This window comes from Engystomops pustulosus, chromosome 7, assembly GCF_040894005.1.
Source record: "Engystomops pustulosus chromosome 7, aEngPut4.maternal, whole genome shotgun sequence".
Taxonomy (NCBI): Eukaryota; Metazoa; Chordata; class Amphibia; order Anura; family Leptodactylidae; genus Engystomops; species Engystomops pustulosus.
In genome coordinates, this window is record NC_092417.1 from 17,659,079 (window position 1) to 17,681,402 (window position 22,324).

Consider the following 22,324-nt stretch of genomic DNA (forward strand, 5'->3'; position numbering starts at 1 on the left):
TCAGACACTTATTAGTTTTAAGAGGACAGTGAAGACACATTGTAATGCCAGACACCACCTGCGAGTGGCGCTGCTCTACAGACCCTTCATTCTGATTTAATATCCCCACTAAAAGGGGTTTTGATATTGATGATCAGTTCACAGATTACGGGCCTGACACCAGAGACCCTCTGTGTTGTGCTCCTCTGATTCAAGTGAATGCAGTAGACGGTTCCCTCTGCTCCATATACTTCTATATGGCAATAAGTGAGGTCCCCTTTAAGGACTGTCAATAAGTCACCACATAAAACGCTGCTAGTAAAAGACAGAGATTCTGGTAATTTATTACAATCTACCATTTACAAAGATTTAACAAAAACATCAAATTAAAAAAAAAAAAACCCTAAACTTTATACAGCACGTTTCTGTACGAACTTCTTTCAGGATGGTTGATAACAAAATAAACGTAGGATACACCCGTTTTCACGATGGGTAAATGTGCGGGCACCCCAATATAACAGATGTAGGGGTCCGCATAGATCTACATTCCTGGAAGCCAATAGGAGAAGGGTGCGATGTCCTGCAAGGGTCCAGTATGGAGAGAGTCCGGATTTACAAGTTACTGGGTCATGGGTAGCCTCATGGGTGCAGGGGGGCGGGGTGCTGGCGGGCGAGGGAGAGCAGGGCGAGGCGGCGGTGGTGGACCTCTCTGATACCCGTAGGGGGGAGGTCTGGGTGGTCCGTTGAACCCCTGCGGTGGCATTAGAGGTGGTGGTCGCATACCAGGGGGCATTGCCGGGTGTCCTATGGCACAAGCAGAAAAAGATGGTACATTGTGTCTTGTCTCTAATAGAGAATCCCTTACTAAACGCTCAGGGCACAGTAACTTACCCATTGCTCCAAAAGGTGGCCCTCTTGGTGGCATGCCCATTGGCGGTGGGCCTGGGTGGGCCATTCCAGGTGGGCGTGCTGCCAACTGGCCGGGTGCTGGTCCCAGAGCGTGATGTGGAACTTGCATCTGTAAACCTGAGAGAACACATGTGTCATTATAATGTGGCCCTATAAGTGACTGACCCCCAGGGGCCATCCTGCTCAGGGCTAAGGGGGTCCTCTACTCACCAGGGTGCAGAGCTCCAGTCTGGAAGGGAAGCGGCACCTGCGGGTGTCCAGCAGCTGCGGCAGCCTGACTCGCTGCAGTGACCGGAGACATTGGTGGCGGAGGCATCGAAGGGGGGATTCCTGGGGGCAGCGCTCCGGGGGGAGGAACTGGAGGAAATGCTGGCATACCTGGAACAGGAAAGAAGAGGGGTCCATAAGGGGGAGTGGTGCCAAGATGCTGCCCATCTACTTGTATCCAGCTGTGCTACTATACACAGGCCCTGCCTACAGGGGAACTCTGTATAGTGTCCATTATCCACCAAAAGTGGAAGGGGAAGAATACAGATACCTACCACTGTCCCAAAACATACAGAATAGTGAGCCCTTGTCTAAAGCTGCACCCACTTTCAAGCATCTACCAGGGACATGGAGACAATGAATACGTCCTACGATCAAATCTCTTATGCTCCATACATGCCCAGGTCTACAGTGCACCCCCAAGGTTTCGAGAGCTAAATACAAAATTCAGCTCTTACAATTTTTTTTTTCATTGTGGATAAACACTGGTCCCCGAGGGAGCGGCGCATCTGTGTCATGTCACATGACCACGGATATAACGAGCCGTGCACCTGTGTGACATCACATGGCCAGTGACCAGCGTTTATCCACAGGAAGTAAACTATGAAGCCGCCTATAGAATGACAGCAAGCAGAGATCTAGAAAACCGTGAGAAAACATACAGAAGTTTTTTAGAACTTTTCACTACAGAAACATCAATTATTTGCTGGAAGTGGACGACCCCTTTAACTGCCCTCGCTGCTCTAGAACACGAGGGAGTATGGTACTAAGCACTTATAGTGTACAGCATATAGGGTCAGCTCTACTGGGATAGGTTACCGTGTACAGCTACATTCACACGACCGCGTGCCTGTAGCACGGCAGGCACACTTCGCCAACCGGGAGAGGAGTGGGTGAGCGCTGCTCACACCCGGCCCTCTCCATAGAGAAACATGGGGCACGGCGCAGGGAGAGATGGGTCATGTCTGCACCGTACCGGTCCGTACGCCCATTGCCATTGTATATACATCCACCCGACCGCCGTGTGAATGCAGCCCAACACATATTGTCTATTGGAAATCTTATGTAAGGGGAGCCGGGTCAGAAAGGTCAGAAACACACCCACAGCCTTACCTTTTGGGAGGTTCCCCCATTACACAGGACACACTAATGTCACATTCTTGCCCTAGATGGCTATACCTGGCCTCAGCGGTCCTGCACAATGTCTATGCCATCAGCCATCTAGCATGATGGGACCAGAGTTGTAGTGAGTATTATTTTTTTTGGACAAAACCTGTTCTGTGTAACGTTACAGATTTTTGGAAACCCCCTTTATATTAATGACAGGGCGTGCACCTCTGAAGGTGCCTCTTCTGAAAGCCTGTGCACCTAGAATAAAATCTACACACGCTGAAAGCAGCCGCCACCACGTCAGGGCTTTTTTTTTTGCACATTTTGTGTTACTCTCTGTATCCGAGGGCGTCACTCACCTGCAGCCACGGCGTTGGTCATGGAGGTGATGACCGCGGGGACAGAAGGAGGTGGAGGAGCGTCCGCGAATAGCTGGTGAGGCCTGTCCGCCTGTGACAGTGGGTTCTGTGCGGCCAGCAGCCTCTCCGCCGCGGACCCGTGCCGCTCACCCTTAGAGTCCTTCTTAAAGGCATAGGAGACGGTAATCGGCCGGTTACATAAATACTGTCCGTTCATGGCCTCGATGGCGGCGTCAGAAGCATCAAAACTGGCAAAGTTGATGAAGGCGTAACCTTTGGAGTTTCCCGTGTCTGGATCCCGCATGATCTTGGGGGTTTGTAGGATGACACCAAAGGCGCTGAAGGTGTCGTAGAGAAGCTTCTCATCGATCTCAGGGTCCAGGTTACCGATGAAGATGTTGGCGCCTACGTCCAGGTTCTTGTTGTGCGCGGAGGCTTTGTTCACTCGGATCGGCTTCCCGTACAGTTTGATCATGTTCATAATTTTGATGGCATAGTCCGCGTCTTCTTCACTGAGAAACTCAACAAAACCGTAACCTGAGGAGAGGACATGTGATTAGAGATACAGAGCACCACAGGTCAGGTATGTGGTCATAATACAGCCATGTGCCCAGGGCCTTTGGGCGCCAGGAGCTGCCATCAGGTCCTACACCTTGTGCCATATATTACAACAGACAAATGACATACATAGCGCGTAAAACTACAGAGAATGTCCACCCTCAACAACCAAAAGCCGATTTCCATTCCTTAAAGGAAATTACCATCAAAATCCATAATGATAAACCAGGGACATTACTCACAGATCCAGCCACCTCGACTGCGGTAATTTTCTTATGTTTGTTATCAATAGCCTCACCCCTTCTAAAATCAACTTGTAAAATTATGCTAATGAGCACAAAGTGCTCTGTGGGGCATTACCAATTGGTAAGAGTCTCTGGTTTATGTTGATAGATTGGATGGTAGATTTATTTTACAACAAATTAATAAATTTCAATCATCTTATTGGTTGCTATGGACAATTATTATTAATATTTTTTAAACACTCTAGTGTGGTCAGACATGTTGCACGGTCACCTCCTTACCCTGGTGCTGTCCTGTGACCCGGTCCTTGGGCATGTGTGTGTTCACCACGGGTCCAGCTTGTAAGAAGAGCTCCCATAGCAGCGGCTCGCTCACCTTCTCATCCAGACCTCCGACATATACCGTGGCGTCTGCGGATAAACCATAGATGTTACTTCATGTACTGAACAGCGTCTTACACACCACAAGACCAGCACCGGAAGGAATCACAAACCTGATGTCTATCCTTCTAGAGGTCAGGTCAGACCTGTGATGGCTGGTAATGATGTTGTGTGTACTCAGTCTTATGTAGTGCTGGTTACAGATACACTGGGACAGCGCTGTGTTGTTGGATACGGATACACAGCTGATATCCAGTCCTGTACACACCTGCTATGTGTATGTAGTCCTCTCATAGAGACAGTATGTATGTTGTAGGTAGTAATATATAGCGAGTGTTCAGCTCTGGTACAGTAGTCACACACAGCCGCCATTTAGCTGAACTAATGATTTCTTGCGCTGAAACACTGTAACAGATCTTCAGCTGAACAGATCAGCAGAGCTTTTAAGCCTCTGATATGACATTGTGAGGTCTTCTGGTAGGGCAGGACGTCTGTATCCCCTATATCAAGCAATGCCAGGAGCACTGTATACAATGAAAAAACAACTTGGCCACTATATATAGTTAGTCACCCAGCTTTCCTGGGCTCCTGAATGGTAAGGACTCCTCTTACATCACTGTAGAAAACCTAGAATGCTATACAGGCAGTCACCCAGCTTTCCCAGGAACAGATAGACCACCTCCTCCAGTATATATACAGTCACCATGACTAGCTAAGGGTTGTGTCTACCATAACAGTGTGAATAGCAGCGGCTCCATTATCAGAACTACAATGGCCAGCATGCCATGCCAGCAGCAGCGCTTATTATCCTATGTGTAGGTACTGATGAGGCATGCTGGGATATGTAGTTCTAACGCTAACACCAGCCGGTAGCTAATGCTCCATGTCGCAGACCACTATGGCAGTTTGGTTACATCTCCCGGCTCCTCTTACCCTGATTCCGCTCCGAAATCGGACCCGCCGCCATCTTGACTCCGCCACCGCAAGACCACACTCGCGCTTTCCCCCTTACTTCCGTTTACGTCACGTCCGCCGTGCAACTACTACTCCTTTTTTTTTTTTCTATGTCCTCAAAAAACTTTATTGACAATGGCGAAGGTAACAGAGTGCACTGAGTAAGAGTCATAATTGCTGGGATCTTCCAGAATATAAAAAAATAAGGAATTTTACTGCAGTTTGACCTTTTTTTCTGATAATTATCTGCTTCATTCTCCTTTCTAGGTGTCATGGCTTCATACTACTAAATACTGACATGACAAAGAAAAGTATGTGCCCCCCACACCGTTAAAAATGGAGGTGACAACCGCTCTGAGCACGGTAATTTATCATCATATGTCAGATTTGTTTCTGAAACTCCTTCAACTAAAAATTAGAATTTAATTCGCTAAGGTCCGGTGACACGTGGCGTTTTGGTCGCTTTTCTGTTGCGTTTTTATGTATGCGATTTTCAAATGTTTGCTTGCACAATGCTTGATGTGTATTAATTGCATTCAGATGAATCTCTTGGAATTCGTAAAAACACAGTGATCAGTGATCTTCTCCATGCTGACTACAAACGCATGCGTTTTCAAAAACGCACCTCAAAAAGGCCGGCGCCACACAGGGCGCTTTGTCTGCGCTTGCAAACGCAAACACAGACAAAGTCGCGCCCACTGGGGCGGGCCTCGGCCCGATCGCATCGGCGTTTCTATGGAAACGCCTGCGATCGGGAACGAGCCGCCGGTGTTTCGCGTTAAATTAACGCAAAACACCGGCGGCTCGTTCCCGATCGCAAGCGTTTCCATAGAAACGCCGATGCGATCGGGCCGAGGCCCGCCCCGGTGGGCGCGACTTTGTCTGCGTTTGCGTTTGCAAGCGCAGACAAAGCGCCCTGTGTGGCGCCGGCCAAAGGCAGACAAAAAACCGCATGGGACAAAAACGCCAAGTTAAGACACTTCAACCAAAAACCCATTGAAAAAGCTAATATGTAAATATGATGCGTTTTTCAAGAATGCAAAAAACAAAATTAAAAAAATGCAACAATAACGCCACCTGTGTCACCGGCCTAAGTCTTCAAATTGTCACAATATTGATCTATTTCAAGTCAAATTTGCTACATTTTTGCCTTTTTGTCTCAACCTGACCAGAAATCTTAACTTTTCAGGGATGTTTGTGCGGACCTCACCTATTTTAGGCTGTATAATTTGCAAATTTGCCGGTATTGTTATAGTCAAGATGGACGCGGCAATACTAGTTAACTTTTTTTCCTTTCATTTTTTTTTTTCATTCTATTAATTATTTGATGGGGACATAAGATTTTTTTTTTGTCTTTCACATTTTTTTGTCTATCATCTAATTTCTAACTTTTTTTAAATAGCTTTTGATGTTAGTCCCATTGAGGTACCTTCACATACATTACATTGCCTGCTGGTATTATACAGTATAATAGGCAACATGTACATATCTATCTTTTTCAACCATTTTACACACAGGGGGGCACACTTACTAAGGCCCGTGCGTCAGTTTTCTGTCAGACTGCAGTCTGGAGACACGGAGAGAACGTACAAAACCTTTGCACATGTTGACCTGGATGGGACTTGAACCCAGGACCCCAGCGCTGTATGCATTTTTAGGCCAGTTGCCCACAAGTGAGTTTGCTCTGAACACACGTAAGATATACTGGACCAGAACTAGATCTTGGTCTCACAGATGGGACAAACTGGCATGGGGGCGGTGGACCTTAGGCTGGCGGCGCACGTGCAGTTTTGAACAAGTTTTTGGCCGTTTTTAAGCAGTCCGTTAAAAAATGCATGTGTTAAAAATGCATTAGTTTTGGACCCGTTTTAATTAAAGGGCACCTACCACCACAAATCTACCTATAAAGGTAGATTGGGTGGTAGGTGGATCAATGGGACGTGAGGAGAGCCCTTTTAAGGGCTAATCCTCACATCCCTGCACTTTTTTGATAACTTTAATTTGATATTTATTAAAATTTACTTATGCGGCTACTGGGGCGTGGAGTAGCCGCATATGAGATTACACGAGGCGGCTACTCCACGCCCCGGTACCCACTTTACCCCTCCTACTCACCCATCGTCGGCGCGCAGCTACGCGTCCGGCGATCCTGCCGTCTGCGCATGCGCAGAAGAGCAGGCCCGCGCTTGCACGGTCACAACTCCGAAACAGGCGCGGGCCTGCTCTTCTGCGCATGCGCAGACGGCAGGATCGCCGGACGAGGGCGCGCAGCTACGCGGAGCTGCGCGCCGAAGATGGGTGAGTAGGAGGGGTAAAGTGGCTACCGGGGCGTGGAGTAGCCGCCTCGTGTAATCTCATATGCGGCTACTCCACGCCCCGGTAGCCGCATAAGTAAATTTGAATAAATATCAAATTAAAGTTATCAAAAAAGTGTGGGGACGTGAGGATTAGCCCTTAAAAGGGCTATCCTCACGTCCCATTGATCCACCTACCACCCAATCTACCTTTATAGGTAGATTTGTGGTGGTAGGTTCCCTTTAAGAAAATTGGTAAAACCTGTCAAAAATGCATGCGTTTTCTGCGGGGCGCTTACACTTCCAGGTCTGGAGGACATTGTTAGAGCTCCAGGTGCCATCAGTGTCTGATAGCGATATGTGACAATATGTATGGGTGACAATACAACTCTAAAACCCCTTAGATGGTGCGGTTGGTAGGGGTTTATAGCAGCGATTCTACCTACCCCCTGTGGTGAGTAATGAACTTTGCTATCCACTGCTTTAAAGGAAATCTACCACTGGGGTAGACAAGATTTAAAACACATACACTTACGTTTTGTCCTGCTGTCCCGGAGACAGGAAGTATCTTGAATGGTGCTGAAACATCTTTATTCACGAAAAAAAAAATCAACTTTTAAGATATGCTAATTAGCGCTGGGCACTCCTGTGGACGTCACACAGACGCTCTTGCAGTTTCTAATTATGCACGCCTACTGCCTGTTAATATAGTTACACCCTCCAACCCACTTTCACAGAAGTCTCGTAAGTGTGAGTATTTGTCCCTGCTCGCAGACGAGCGCTCACACTCCCGAGACGAGTGGCGTCACCGGCTCTCGGGCATGGGTTGGGATTTGTTGGTTATGTTAGTAAGCAGAAGGCGTGAATAATTAGTAACTGCAAGAGCATCAGGCCGTCTGTGTGATGTCCACAGGAGCACCCTGCGCTAATTGGCATATTTTGAAAGATTATTTTTGCCTGAATAAAGGCGTTTCAGCACTATTGAAGATATGTCCGGGAGAGCAGACCCACAACTAAGTTTAAGTGGTTTAAATCTCGTCTACCCCAGTGCTAGATCAGCTGAAAAATAAATAAAAATTAAGACTACAAGCTTAACATTCAGGAATCTTGTGATGTCTGTGACCTTTGTTTTCTTTGGCAATGACAGCACCTTACTTAAGGGGTTTTCCCATCTGGGCATTCACATTTAATTTAATTCATTTGCCATATGTAAACATTTCTTTAATTGGATGTTATTAAAAAAAATGTTCCTGTGTAAAGATAATATCTCATAAATGTAGCCATGTTGTTCCTTAGAAACAAGATAGCTTCCTTGGATACGACCACCTCACATTTAGGCAGAAGTGGCCAGACATGTGCTATTGAGTCCTGCCTGACCACCTTGATTCAGCAATTATTACCACAGGACGGCTGTGTAACTCCCGGACATTTTATATACAAAAACTTTTTGTTTCTTTGTGCAATCACTCCAGCAGAGGTGGTCGTATCCAGTCTTGTTTCTAAGGAACCATAAGACTACATTTATGAGAAATTATCTTCACACGGGTAAAAAAAATTTTAATAACATCTAATTGAAGAAATGTTTATGTATGGCAGATTAATTAAATTGAATGTGAATGTCCAGATGAGAATAGCCCCCCCCCCCCCTCCCAAACTGTACCTTGGTTGTATATTTTACCACACATCTTTTTGCCTATTTTGGAACCATGTTTGAAACCTGCTATGGACAGGAGATAACCACGTGCCTGATATCGATATTCCCCAATTATACCACCAGCCAACTACCGTAATCATATTCTCATAAGATTGGTGACTTCCAGATGCTTTGGGCACTTCTTTTCTTTTCACTTTATTAAATGTCCAGTGTCGTCCTAAATTTCTGTTACTTTAAGTCACAAGAAAGAAAATTATACAAAAAAATCAGCCCCCCCCCAGTGAAATCTTCTCGCTTCTGTATGCCATCATTTTATAATTTTGGGATCTGATCTTTGAAACCAATTGCACTTTCATTTCACATCTGGGCCATATACAATATGAGAAATCCACTACATTTCTGTTTCTTGTGATGTTTTATTAAAAATACCCATTATAAGCTTTTACATCACTACAAAAATATACACATAATCAACAGCATTAAATGCGGTAAGGTACACGTCATCTTGCGGTTGAGACGGTCAGCGTACAGTTTAATCTACAGGAGGCCACTGCGGACAAAATTATTTAGAAGCAGAAAAAAATTATTAGTCCTCGGCTTGTCCTTCTTACCCAAGAGTGGCCATTGCAGAGAAAAATGGATCACCTCAGGTCCAGTTGCCCCCACACAGCTGGTTCTGCCATTCTCTGGAGACATGTATATTTACATGGTGACCTTTAAAGGGGTAGTCCAGTCATTGCATGTTATCCCTTATATTACATTTTATAGGATTGCCAGAGATAGCTAGGCGCCATATTTGGCTTCTCTTAGGCATATAGTAAACATAGGATCCCAAGTGTCATTAATCCTCTGGATAAAGTGTCACTTGGATGTACAGGAATACCCCTTTAAGAATTAATAGTGGTGGTCCCAAACAGGAGAAATCCCCCTGCTAAAAGGGAATATGAGTAGGAATGTTTCTATGAAATATGTCACCTTCTGTGAAAACAAGATGGCCGCCATCACATTTCCTGCAGGATTATAACTCCTCTTATCCGGACCCCTGAATGGCAGTTGTGCCTTATTTTGTAGATCTATTATCACCTGTTAAAAGCTGAGTGATCAAGAAAATTACTGCTCCTAGAGTATACTGCTACTCAGGGCTTAGGGAAAGCTGAGTGACAACCCTAGTAATAGCGTCCGTATTGGTTTGCAGAAACAGATCTAGTTTAAAAAGCGAATGTGATTTATATAAATTTTACAAAAGATAAATTAATAAAAAAAAAGATTTCTCACAGAGAAAGGAATTTAGGGAGTCAATATAATACATTGGGGGTCATATTACATTAAAACATGAGAAAAGACCGTAACTTATTATCATACAATTTGGGATTTTTCAATTATATTTTCATTTAATAAAAAACTCCTATATATTATCTTCACAATACACTGGGCCTTGTGTAAAGCAGTGCAGACACAGAGTAGAGCAGTTGCCCATAACAACCAATGAGATCGCTTCTCTCATTTTATAACTTGCAGATGAAGAATACAATCTCAAATCTGATTGGTTGTTATGGTCACTGCTTTTTCTTCTAGGTTCTCCATTTTATTTAGGCAGTCAATTTGTTGGCGATTTAATGTACCTCTGTGTTATTAAAGACCATAGGAATTTATGGGCCATGTTACCGCAGAATATTGTGCAGTCAAAAATACCGGATGAAATATAAAACAGTGTTCAGTCCATAATGACTACTTAAAGGGGTTGACTCAAGATAAAAGGGGTTGACCAACAGGATAACTTGCTTATTGTAGGGATCTAATGCATGGGAAACCCAGAGATCGTAAGAACAAGGGTCCTGTTTTCCTGTCTAAATGGAGGGGCAAATGGATCATACTCGCTGCCACGCTATTCACCATCTATGGTAATGCCAGAAATAACCGAATTCTATATTGGGTCATCTTTGGTATAGATGGTGAATAAAACGCATTGCACATCCTCAATGAGGCAGACAACTGTACTCATTGAGGGTCCCAGCAGTAAGACCCCACTAATAGAACTTAATTTAAAAGTTAGATCAACCCCTTTAAAAGGCGGCACAAGAAGTATCCCTTAATATCTACACAGAGATTTTGTTCTTGTTACATCAGTAGTAATCCGATGTAGGAAACACTAATAGTGTCATGTCCGCCCACAAGCCACTTGGCTATTTCCATTGAAAGAAAGCAGAATTATGAATACAGCTCTGAAGTATAGAACGTTAACTGGTTTTCAAAAATAAGATTTCATTTTTGCCATATTTTTGGAATCCAAATTGTTCCTCTTCATAAATAAAATGGACTGTTTATACTCCACACGGTGTACTCCCATAATGCATTTCTTCATCACAGCTTTAGCTCCTGCTCACAGAAGACAAGTCATTCAAGCAATTTCCAAATTTCTCACAGTCAAATGTCCAAAAAACTATGATTTATGTGACAGGAAATAATTTTCTTCCATCTCATCCCACGCGCATCTCTGCTCTTACAGTATTGAAAGTTTTTGGGTTAGATATAAGGACATTTCCTCGTAGCGCTATCTGTACGACGAGGAAGTGACGCCATTTACATCAGTCAGGACTGAGCCATTTTGTCTTTCATCCTGGATATTTACATGTAGGTTCTTCAGTCTTTCTTCAAGAATTTTCAATTCCTCGGCTAGGCTGGCCACTGATGGATGCTGGTTGACACCCTACGCGGGAGAAGAGAGCCAAAGTTACTAAAAGGCGTTACTAAGAAAAAAATAGCAAAAACATAATTGTATACTTTGCCATGCCAAATATTGGACCTTAGAGGGCGCTACAGGCATTCAAAAAACACCAAAGACCCCAATCCCAACCCAGTCTTTAAGGGCTTCTGGTCGTAGAGTTTTTGCACCGGCAGGTGGCAGCCTCCTACAGGATAACCTGATGCCTGAAGGACAATGTGCTAAAGTCATCTGTCGGCATGTGATGCTAGTGAGAAGTTTGCAGGAAAACATCAGCTGAATTTATGTGACACGAAAAGAAGATCTCCGACCAGAAATGTTCTATGGTACTGAGGGTACTCCTACACAAATACAGAGATACCATTGTGTATGTGCGCACATTTCTCCGATGCCTGTACTAAATGAAACCAGGCACCTCTATTTGGCTTCAAGTACATTGGTTCCATTGAGAGCCAAAAATTGGATAACTGACCATATCCCCCCCAAAGGCCTAATCAGAAAGATGTTGTTGGCAGAGTGGAAGTCACATTTTCCAAAACAATTGACTACAGCTTGGCTAAACATAGATCCACCATATGAGTGTGATCTGTGAGATTCAGCACCACCACCGCTCTACTGTCCTGTACACACCTCATCACCTACATCTATGCCCCCTACATGAAGGTGACTAAGTAATTAAGGTTCCTAGTTGAGCGTTTATGTTTTTGACAACTTGACCCATTCTCTGACCTCGGCCCTGTGGTCGCATGTCCTGACCTACAGCCTGAAAACGCATGAATGCACAAACTCCAGCTAGAAAAAGCTCCTGTCTGTTCCCTTGGAGCTGTTCAGTTGCCTGGTGTATCACGACCATCCTGGCCTAGTGGTCATTGCTAATGTAGAAGTCTTAGACAGAAAAGTCTACTTCTTGGTACATCTTTGAGTTTTACCTGAACTTCTGTGGCACATTGTAGGTAGCACCGCTTCCACAGCCGGACCCAGGGCCCAACGCACAGCGGAAGTAGAAGGTCCCCCATTGAAGACTGAGAAGAGATGTTGCTCCTTAATTGCTTCTCCTCATCCAGCAAGCTCTCAATAGACTGGGAGCGGCGACCCCCTCTCTTCGACACTGTAACGCTTTTTCGTGGGAAGAATGGTGACTGTAATACGAGCACGCCTTTGGAAAGGAGATACACGTTGGAGGGGTCAGTAACGCCCAACTAGAAGAGAAGAAGACAATGAATAAGTAGTGGATTAAAAGGCTTTTGTTAAGGTCACTCATATGCCTTTCCATACAACTCAGTAGTAGTTTTGTGGCCAAGGGACCCTTTGAAGATGTGCTCCCCAGAATAAGTAGCGTGACAGCAAATATATTACAGATCTATGAGTTGTCCCGTCAAAGACGTTTGCGTGCTTACAAAAGAGAACAGAGAAGAGCCTTGGTCTGTGAAACGCCTGAGTAAGATCAATTTTTTGCATCGTTGTGTGGAAATGACATGTTTCTTGGCCGAATATACTGATACGTTACTCTGGTATTGCAGAAAAAGATCTTGCATAAGCACTCTGCTGGAAGATAAACCACATACACAATATGGAGTGTCTTACGGTATTATTACATTGCCAGAGGATGTGGGCTAATTCAATTCCTCTTTAAAAGGGGTTTCCGCAGAGGACAATCCCTACTTCTTAGAACAGAAGCTGATTTAGTTCCTTCCTACTGAGACCTCAGCGATCGGCTGTGATCTGTGGGGAAACCTGGAAGTGTTGAATTTCACTACACTGCCACCAATGGCGAAATTAAGCATTACACGAAGAAACCAATAATTTGTATTTGTAATGTAGGACAGGTCAGAGTGTAAAATGCTCTTGGTAACCGATCTATACTTCAACCAAAAGATGAAGCCACTGTACAGAAAGGGGTAAGAGCGTTAATACCACACTTATACCCCTGATCTCACCATGTCAGTGTTATGCATGAGCCCATTGCCGTTCAATACTGCTTGCTTCCGGATGTGATACATGGGATTGCGGAACTGCTGCCTACGTGAGTGGCGGTAGAAGAGGCTCCATTCCCAGACTGTCGGTGGAGCTGACTTCACCTCTTCCACCGATTTGTAGTCTCCATTCAGAAATATCTTCTCACGCACAATGTCCCTCCAGCCATTAACCGGGGTGTACGTCTGACTAGAAGAGTGCCGCTGAAACAAAATGGTCCATATGAGATCACTGCACCCATAACACAAATCCTTTGGATATATTGTATGGTACGGATATTACCTGGCTACCCCTGATGCGGTCCCAAGGGCAGTTATGGGTGAAGGTACTGCAGAACAGGTTGTAAGTGCTGTCATGTAAAGCTAGGAGATACGACTCTGTGAACTCGAAGGCAGTCGGGAACTGCTGCAGACACTGCCAGACACAGTCCAAGAACAGCAGGAACACCGGGGACTGCAAAGAGTGGACAATATGGATGATCTAGTGTCCCCAATCTCAGATTGTGCAGGAGTTTGGAGCTAGACAACCCCTTTAAGACAGTTGTAATACATTTTGGTGGGAGAACATATTTCAAAGCTAACATTGAGAAGTAGCTGAGTTGTAGGTTGTGAGCGAAAGTACATGGCAAAAATATATACGTACATTCCTGTGGCCAAAAACAAATACGTTTGCTGTTAACTAGAGATTCCATCATTGGGGGACTAATAGGACACCAGTTATGGGCCCAACCAGGATAAGGTGTCCAGGCATCCCAGTATTACCCTCCTTTCCCTTCCAATGATCAATTGTACCAGGATGGGAATCGGTTCCCCCATCCAATTGCCAGAATGACAGCCCATGGACACTCACCTCCTCCTTATCTGATTGCTTGAAGTGATTGATCCTCTGCATGAAGGGATGGCCAGCTGATACCCATTCCTTCTGAACCAGACTCTGGAAACCAGACAATGTTCTTGAGTGAGGGTCGGACAATACCTGCACCAGTGATGTCATCAGACAGTTTATATCCCGGTCCTCGGGCTCTATGGTGTGACAGAGGATGGATACACTTATAATGTTATCATTTACTATGGGCTTAAACAATCAGCTGTTTGCTCAACTCTTTACAAGACACCTATAGACATGAAATTTTCCCACATTGCAGATTGGGGGTTTATTTTTTGCAAGATGACTTGTATTTTTCTTTTTTTTTTTTGTCAACATTTTTGGGGTACACACAACTGGAAGAAATGAAATAAAGACCTACTAATTATATCATGTTTTGTGTTATATGTGTTCCTTTTTTGTCATATGTGCTGCTCGCTAGGGAGAACATATTTAACAAGTTTACTTTATTCTGAGGGTCTGTAAGATTATGACAATACCCAGTATAAAGAGATTTTTATTCATTTATTACTTTAGCTAAAACTTTAAGTGTTTTTTTTTTTTATATTGCCTTTTCGATATATTTTTTTTATCTTTCCATGAATGGAGCGATGTGAAGGCTTGTTTTTTGCAGGATAAGTGCACAATTTCATACGTTTTTGCGAAACAAATTATGTTTTTATAACTTTTAATTATGCGGACTTGTTTCTGGTTATTAGGGGGTGAACTTTACCTTGAAGAACAATAGATCTATTCCCCTCGCTCAACAACATGGAGACTTCACTAGCTTTCTTCAGGCATGACCTGCAAAAGAGATGAGGGAACATGTATATATATTCATGATACACAGACACCTGTATTCTTACAGATCAGTGTAGGTCCTGTGTTTAAGGAACTTTATATATAGACAGGAGATGACTCCGTGCTGTATACAGAGAGTGTTGTGGGCATGCTCTGTGACCTGTGTAGAGGTCATTTCAGCAGCAGAGAAGTTTTGTATATTTGTCTTATTTTGGGGGGTTCTGAATCCATCCCAGGGTTAATCAAATGTTCACATGACAATCACCCTCATGATTAATATCATGTAAGATTCTCCACAACCACCATGTACATATGTGTGAATGATATGCCCCAATCTTATACCGATGCCACACTTAATTACCTGACGTGGTCAAGCCAGTGACTTCCTTCTAGATTCGACAGCCATTTCTCATTGGAAACTGGAGTGGAGGTGTCTAGGAGAAGAACCAAACACTGAGATTTGTCATTGATTTTGGTGTCTACAAAGGTGTACACCCATATTTTTATAAAATTGTTCCAGCGTTTTGCCCCGTTTAGCTTTCTCTGGTAGGTATCAAGAATTATTTTCATCTTTAAGGTAATGATTCACCGGATGACATTTTCTGAGCATGCTGAGAAGTCAGGATAGCTCCCCTCTGAAGGATTAACATTAAAATTCCCACTCTACATTGAGAATATTTATGGAACCATTTGTAATAGTGATGGGAACAATTAATTTGGTTCCCATGTAGCCAGAGTTCTGCTTTAGTAATTTCCAGAAACACCTCTATTATTAATGTCCTGCTGTTTAACTCACAGACAACCTATAGATCAAGGCATTTGTCTGTCAGCTCCTTAATGGAGTCCAGGAGGAAGGCTCATCCCTATGGAATGATAACTCTTCCTTTATCTATTATCTCTTCTTCTGTGTAGACTTCCTCTGAATCAATTAAAACACAATAACATGGCCACGATTGCTCAGTACAGAAACATTGATTCGGTCTGATCTTGTTTTCCTGTCACCTTATTCAAGTGTCCATTATCTTAGGATGGACTGTCTTATTGTTCGAAGGGGATTTTGCTTAGAGTTAGGAACAGGTAAAGAAATGCATCTCTGTCTTCTCTACTCTGTCTACGATTGTGAAGGATGGATGTATTGGCTACTGTAATACACAACCAAGCACAGTAAATATTGGACTGAATTGGAGTAATATTTGCTCTCAAGGAAGTACCATAGAAGTTCTCCATTGTGCCGATAACTGTGGGTTCTGTTTCCTGTCTCAAAGTTATCCATGAGCACCCAGTCTTATGTTTGACCTTATGTCAGACATACTTTTCTAACTTCCAATGGACATAATTATAGTCAAGGTTAGAAGCCAAAGGACAACCATCTCATACTAAGATTATACAGTGGTCCGGTAGTATTGGGTCCAGAAATTTATTCCTGAATACTGTCCATATTTCAAAGACCAGCATGGCCCTTGAACACGATCTAAGAGAATTAGAATGGCTCAACAGCCAGTACTACCAGATCCAGAGCTGCAGTAGAAGACCAACCAATTTGGGTTGACGGAGGTTGGACCCTAAAGCTTATGTTATCTAGTGGGAATAAGGAACCCCAGTTGGACGCTTGTGGAAGGCCTCTATAAAGGGTTCATTATGAAGCAGGTGGCAAATACTTCCTAGAATACCCAAAATTAAAGTTGTCAAACCATAGGGTGCCAAGGGAGCTGGTACTCAACACTCAACCCAATCTGCAGTAGAACGTATTGACCAAAAATGTTTACCCCATTATATGTCCTTACCACTGCAACACAAGGCTCGTAGCTTGAGGAAGGAGGCCTGGATGTCGGCTACAGAAGGCAGGTCCTCAGTCGTGTCAATAATCACACTCTGTGAATGGTTTCCAAATAACAGGGATCTTATCGACCTGGAAAATGTAATCAATAATTAGTAACCAGTCACCAGATTAACTCTTGTACAAAGCGACGAGTTCGGTTACAAAAAGCCCTGGCGCATCCAGACTGACAACCAGCAGTGTTATAGCTTCATGTATAGTATGACACAGAGAAAAGAGAGACAATGAGGTGTAACCGAATACAAGGGACAAGCGTATTTTCAAAGAAATCTCAGGACAGGGGGGGGGGTCATGGCACGTAACCGGAGAAAGACAGTGTGCCAGGGCGGATTACCTTACAGGAGCGGCATTCAGTAAAAGTATGAGATGATTCACTCTCTAGTGTAAGTTATGAAGTAATTAGCAAAGCTTCACGACCGTACAAAGACCGTAACGACCTAAGTGTGAGGTTTTTAGGCCCGCTATCTTCCTTAGAATGTAAGCTGTTAAAGGGAGTCTGTCAGGTGCTAAATGCACTCATATCACAAACCCATAATGCCATGCACAGATATTCATCAATTCATGTGTATGCCTATTAGGCTTCAAGTGCATTGGAGGAGGGGCAAACCCCACTATTATTAGTTTGGGAGACGTTATGGACAAGAAACCAAGACATGTTGTCAGGGCAAGTCTGTCCCATTACCTTAAGTCCTCTTTATCAGGATCTGTGTTGGTCTGAAATCCAGCCGATCTCAGCAGATCGCCCCCACCTGGGTGATGCCACGACCACCTCTAAGAGACGGGCACAAGAGGAGAGCATCATATCACTGCACAATATCACATATAACTTGTCCCCTTGCACGTGGTCTGTATGATACTTACGGGGATGCGCCTCTGCTGGAAGTGTGCAAATGTGTTTTTCAAGTCATTGTCGAGCAGCTTGCACGGTACCACAAAATATTTGGAAAGACTGGAAATAAGCAAAGGAAAAGAATATAAAAAATCTAATCTGAAGATGACTGCCCGTTACTGGTATTCAATATCGTTGTAGGGGTGTAAGATGGCCTGCAGCTGTGTACGGTATCTTCTTCCTCATGACTGCTACATACACATGTAAACTTGGCATGGATGAGTGTGCATGTGTTCTCAAAGAGAATAGTGGAATTCACCACTGACCGACTCTTCTAGCTGAGGCCTAGGAACGAGGGTCTGAACACAATGGGGCACATTTACTAAGAGTCCAAACATCGCACTTTCGTCGGGTTTCCCGCCTTTTTACCGTTTTGCGCTGAAAGCCCCTGGTCGGATTGTGGCGCACCGGCTTGCATGCGACACAAATCCGGGGGTGTGGACATCGGACAACCCCAATGATTTGACCAAACTGCGGAATTAAAAACTAAATTGTGTCGCAAGATCAGCACTCACATGCACCATGAAGAAGAAGAAGGTGAACTCCGGCGGACCTCAGCAGAGAAGCGACACATGCAGGAAATTGGACGCATAATCTTAGTGAATGCCAGCAGACCCGAATCCTTGTCGGACAACGCACAGCGGGGATCGTGACGGGACAGGTAAGTAAATGTGCCCCATTGAAATGCAATGGGGCACATTTACTTACCCGGTCCATTCGCAATCCCGCAGCGTGTTGTCGGACGAGGATTCGGGTCTGCTGGGATTCACTAAGATCGTGCGCCCGATATCCAGCAGGTGTCGCTGCTGTGCCGAGGTCCGCCGGAGTTCTCCATCTTCTTCCTGGTGCATGTAGGTTTTTTAAACTCCATGTTTTTTCTGAATCCGTCAGGTTGTCCGACGGCGCCCCCCCCCCCCCCATTTCTGTCGCGTGAAAGCCGATGCGCCACAATCTGATCGCATGTGCCAAAATCCCGGTGCAGTTCAGCGCAAAATGGAGATATTCGGGAAACCCGACAAAAGTGCGGCGTTCGGACCCTTGGTAAATGAGCCCCAATATGTCCAGCGTATGTTTCCTTCAATATTCATCATGGACGGAGACTCATAAGGCCATGAACACATGAGAAGGACAACTGATCCCATTGTTTTTGGCCAAATTCATAGGTGTTGTCAAACCCTCCTTTCCATAGTTTCACCGAAAATTTGACGGTGAAAATATAAACCAGAAACAGGTGCTATAAATGTACAACTATAAAAGTATATAATAATTAGAATATAATGGGCAAAGACTTATGAAGATGAAATCACATAGTGGAATCCCTCGTAAATCTGAAGGCCTGCGTTATCTGAGACAGACTGGTTGTTAGGCCATCCCTGCATAGTTACCAGTCTGTCAGACATGAATGGGGTGTTCAGCTTGGAGACGGATTGCTCCTTTGTGTGGAAAAATATGAAATTCTTAAAACTTCAGTGTGGATTTAGACAGGATCCGCTATCTACAAACCCACAGCTTCTTTCTGGTTTCATAATTATGGGTTGCACTTCTGTTATGTACATTTAGGAGGCCGGATAAATAACTACTGCTGGAAAATCCTAAGCAGATGCCATCTCCGATGACGTGATGTCCTAGTGTGAACCAACTCTGATCACAAATATTCCCAAATTCAGTCAGATGACAGTGAGGTAACTCATCCTGATACAATAAAGGATTCTGGGTAATAAAAAAAAACTTGGTAATTAGATTTTTATAGATTTTCAATGGGAACTACTGTCATGGTATGGCAGTACTGTACTAATGAGGTAAATTTTGTTCTCCTTTTCGAGTACCAGTAGATATTGCGCTTTGTGATAAGTTCTCATCACATTACCTGGTACATGTGTCACAGCGCTCATTGAGGGGGGTCACTCTCCAGGACGTCGCCCCCAGCCTTTCAATTTCATTCTCCCAGTCCATAGCCGATTCGAACATATGTGTAGGATAGTCCATGGGGGTTGCGATCTCCGTTTTATCTGAGAAAATCGGTGCACCACATCAGATATGTACAGTGTGAATAGTGTCCAACAATTGAAGATACCTTACGTCATTACTTACCAAGACTTCTTAGCATGGCCTCCTGCTGCACCACAGAGCTGATGAGCTGCTGGTTCTTAGCCATCGTATTTGTCATCTAACAAAAACAAGAAAATGGAAATTTTAGTTATCGAATCTGCTTTTTTTTCAGCTCCATCGTAGAGTTGGATTGTATAGCTGTATTGTTTGCAGAGTATCTGAGGTGGTCTGAGACACACCTCCTGTCTCATCATAGGTTCAGGCTGTCACTCTCTGCTTCTTCTGATTGGCTACTATATGTTTCACAATTGTTCGAAAGACTCCACAGGAAGTCAACAAATGCAAAGTTAATGTAACTCCTCCTGTTCCTCTCCTGGGTTTATCTTGGCCACTGAATTACTCAATGCAACCGGCTTGTGGCTCAAATATCTCTTTCAAGGCACTTGCGTCCCTCTCTTGCCTCCCCCGATGGGGTGCACACACACCAGTTTGAGAGGTTTCAATGGGATGGAGGTGCTTTTGTCCCTAGACAATAGCATCCTGCCCGTGGTCATCAATGGCATTGTGACCTATAGTAAGGTACCTGAGCATCCAGGTTTTTAGCCCAGCTAGTTCCTACGATCTTCCTGGATCTTCTCACACACCAATCAGCTGACTGTTATCCATCTTAGTGATCTCTGGATATATCCCTGTGTTTCATATCTGACTTGCTCATTTCTCATGACTACTTTAACTTTGCTCTGACCATTAATCTGTTCTACCCGACACCATGACCTTTGAATTTATCTGAACTCTAACACTATTATGGGAGTTCACTGTCTGGTGACCTTATTTCTACAAAGTCCAAATCTCTGTAAAGGAGTTAAAGAGTGTATACCGGTTATTTGAGGATTTGGAAATGGTCCTAACCCAAACCACAGGTGGCACAATTGGTCCACATCTATTTTGTAAGTTTCAGCTAATATCTATCAAAACAAGGTCAATATGATGTCCATCGTACTAAACCACCCATGGGAAGAAAGTGAAGACCTTCAGTCCTGCTAAGATTCACAATATTGTTTAGGTTGGTGGTCTTGGATGAAGATCCACCGCTAACTTAGCTGGTCCTAGAGTAGTGTGGAGACCTTGTCTAGTGTGTTGCACCACTCAATGTGCCTAGAGCTCTTCATCTGAGAAGCGAACAAATGAAGAAGAGATATAAGTCCAAGTACTAAAATGTTTAATCCATTTGTGACACCATCGTTTCACAGCTGTGGGTAAGACTATTCTCTAATCAGACGAGAAGTAAAAGGTAGAAAGTCAGCACATTACAGACAGCCTATTTATTTCCCTAAAACAATTCATATCTGAAAGCAGAACAGAACAGTCAGACAATGGTTCTGCTTTTTGTCAGCACCGGCAGCAGTCTACAAGGGTAGTCAAGCATTTATAGCTTCCACTTACACTAAAAGCTTCTGTCTTCAGTCCGTTGTCACTGAAATGAAAGTGCATCAGCCGGAACCCTCTGCAGTAGATCAGTAACTCTTCTGGGACAAACTTTAGGCTCAATGAGGGTGTAACAATCTTTATTTTACTCTGATTGGCCACTAGGAGGAAAAAGTTGGAAGAAATAAGTGAATGGTTGAGTCTCATCTTTAGACCTCATCCTCATCATTGGTTGGTCCTCATCTTTAGATCTCATCCTCATCCTTGGTTGGGTCTCATCTTGAGACCACCTCCTCATCCTTGGTTGGGTCTCATATTTAGATCTCATCCTCATCCTTGGTTGGGTCTCATCTTGAGACTACTTTCTCATCTTTGGTTGGGTCTCATCTTGAGACCACCTCCTCATCATCGGTTGGGTCTATTATTTAGATCTCATCCTCATCCTTGGTTGGGTCTCATCTTGAGACCACCTCCTCATCCTTTGTTGGGTCTCATCTTAAGACCTCATCTTTGGATGGGTCTCATGTTTAGACCCCATCCTCATCCTTTGTTGGTTCTTATCTTCAGACCCCATGCTCATTCTTGATTGGGTGTCATCTTTAGACCTCATCCTCATCCTTGGTTGGGTCTCATCTTGAGACCACCACCTCCTCATCTTTGGTTGGGTGTCATCTTTAGACCTCATCCTCATTTTTAGTTGGGGCTCATCTTTAGACCTAATCCTCATCCTTTGTTGGGTCTCATCTTAAGACCTCATCTTTGGTTGGGTCTCATCTTTAGACCCCCATCCTCATCTTTTGTTGGGTCTTATCTTCAGACCCCATGCTCATTCTTGGTTGGGTGTCATCTTTAGACCTCATCCTCATCCTTGGTTGTGTCTCATCTTTAGAACTCACCCTTATGCCAGGTTAGGGGCCTACTGTGGCCCCGGAAGGCATATGTTTACACTCAAAGGGGTATGGACATCTCTAGAATTTGCTACTATTAATGACTATTGCTTTTGTTATCTATAGAAATGGCCTATAACAGTGGTGGCTAACCTATGGCACGGGTGCC

The 22,324-nt window shown here is 44.1% G+C and overlaps 2 protein-coding genes across 2 annotated transcripts in view; both read right to left on the minus strand.

Annotated features, from left to right (window-relative positions):
- Positions 1-298: 298 nt before the first annotated feature.
- Positions 299-4,876, minus strand: SF3B4 (splicing factor 3b subunit 4). Its single transcript, XM_072114984.1, has 6 exons — positions 4,739-4,876; positions 3,707-3,835; positions 2,625-3,161; positions 1,099-1,266; positions 871-1,005; positions 299-783 (listed from the first exon to the last, which is right to left on the minus strand). The coding sequence occupies exons 1-6, from the start codon at positions 4,770-4,772 to the stop codon at positions 599-601; spliced, it is 1,188 nt and encodes a 395-aa protein (XP_071971085.1). The 5' UTR covers positions 4,773-4,876; the 3' UTR covers positions 299-598.
- A 4,237-nt stretch (positions 4,877-9,113) lies between these two features.
- MTMR11 (myotubularin related protein 11) overlaps positions 9,114-22,324 on the minus strand; it is a 28,009-nt gene continuing 14,798 nt past the window's right edge. Inside the window, exons 5-17 of the mRNA XM_072114986.1 lie at positions 21,287-21,429; positions 19,886-19,961; positions 19,662-19,803; positions 17,767-17,854; positions 17,588-17,676; positions 16,853-16,977; positions 15,430-15,502; positions 15,001-15,071; positions 14,253-14,425; positions 13,686-13,856; positions 13,367-13,606; positions 12,359-12,628; positions 9,114-11,414 (exon numbers count right to left, since the gene is read on the minus strand). Coding sequence (XP_071971087.1) covers positions 11,259-11,414; positions 12,359-12,628; positions 13,367-13,606; positions 13,686-13,856; positions 14,253-14,425; positions 15,001-15,071; positions 15,430-15,502; positions 16,853-16,977; positions 17,588-17,676; positions 17,767-17,854; positions 19,662-19,803; positions 19,886-19,961; positions 21,287-21,429 — 1,817 coding nt within the window. The 3' untranslated portion in view covers positions 9,114-11,258. The remainder of the gene's footprint in view (positions 11,415-12,358; positions 12,629-13,366; positions 13,607-13,685; positions 13,857-14,252; positions 14,426-15,000; positions 15,072-15,429; positions 15,503-16,852; positions 16,978-17,587; positions 17,677-17,766; positions 17,855-19,661; positions 19,804-19,885; positions 19,962-21,286; positions 21,430-22,324) is intronic.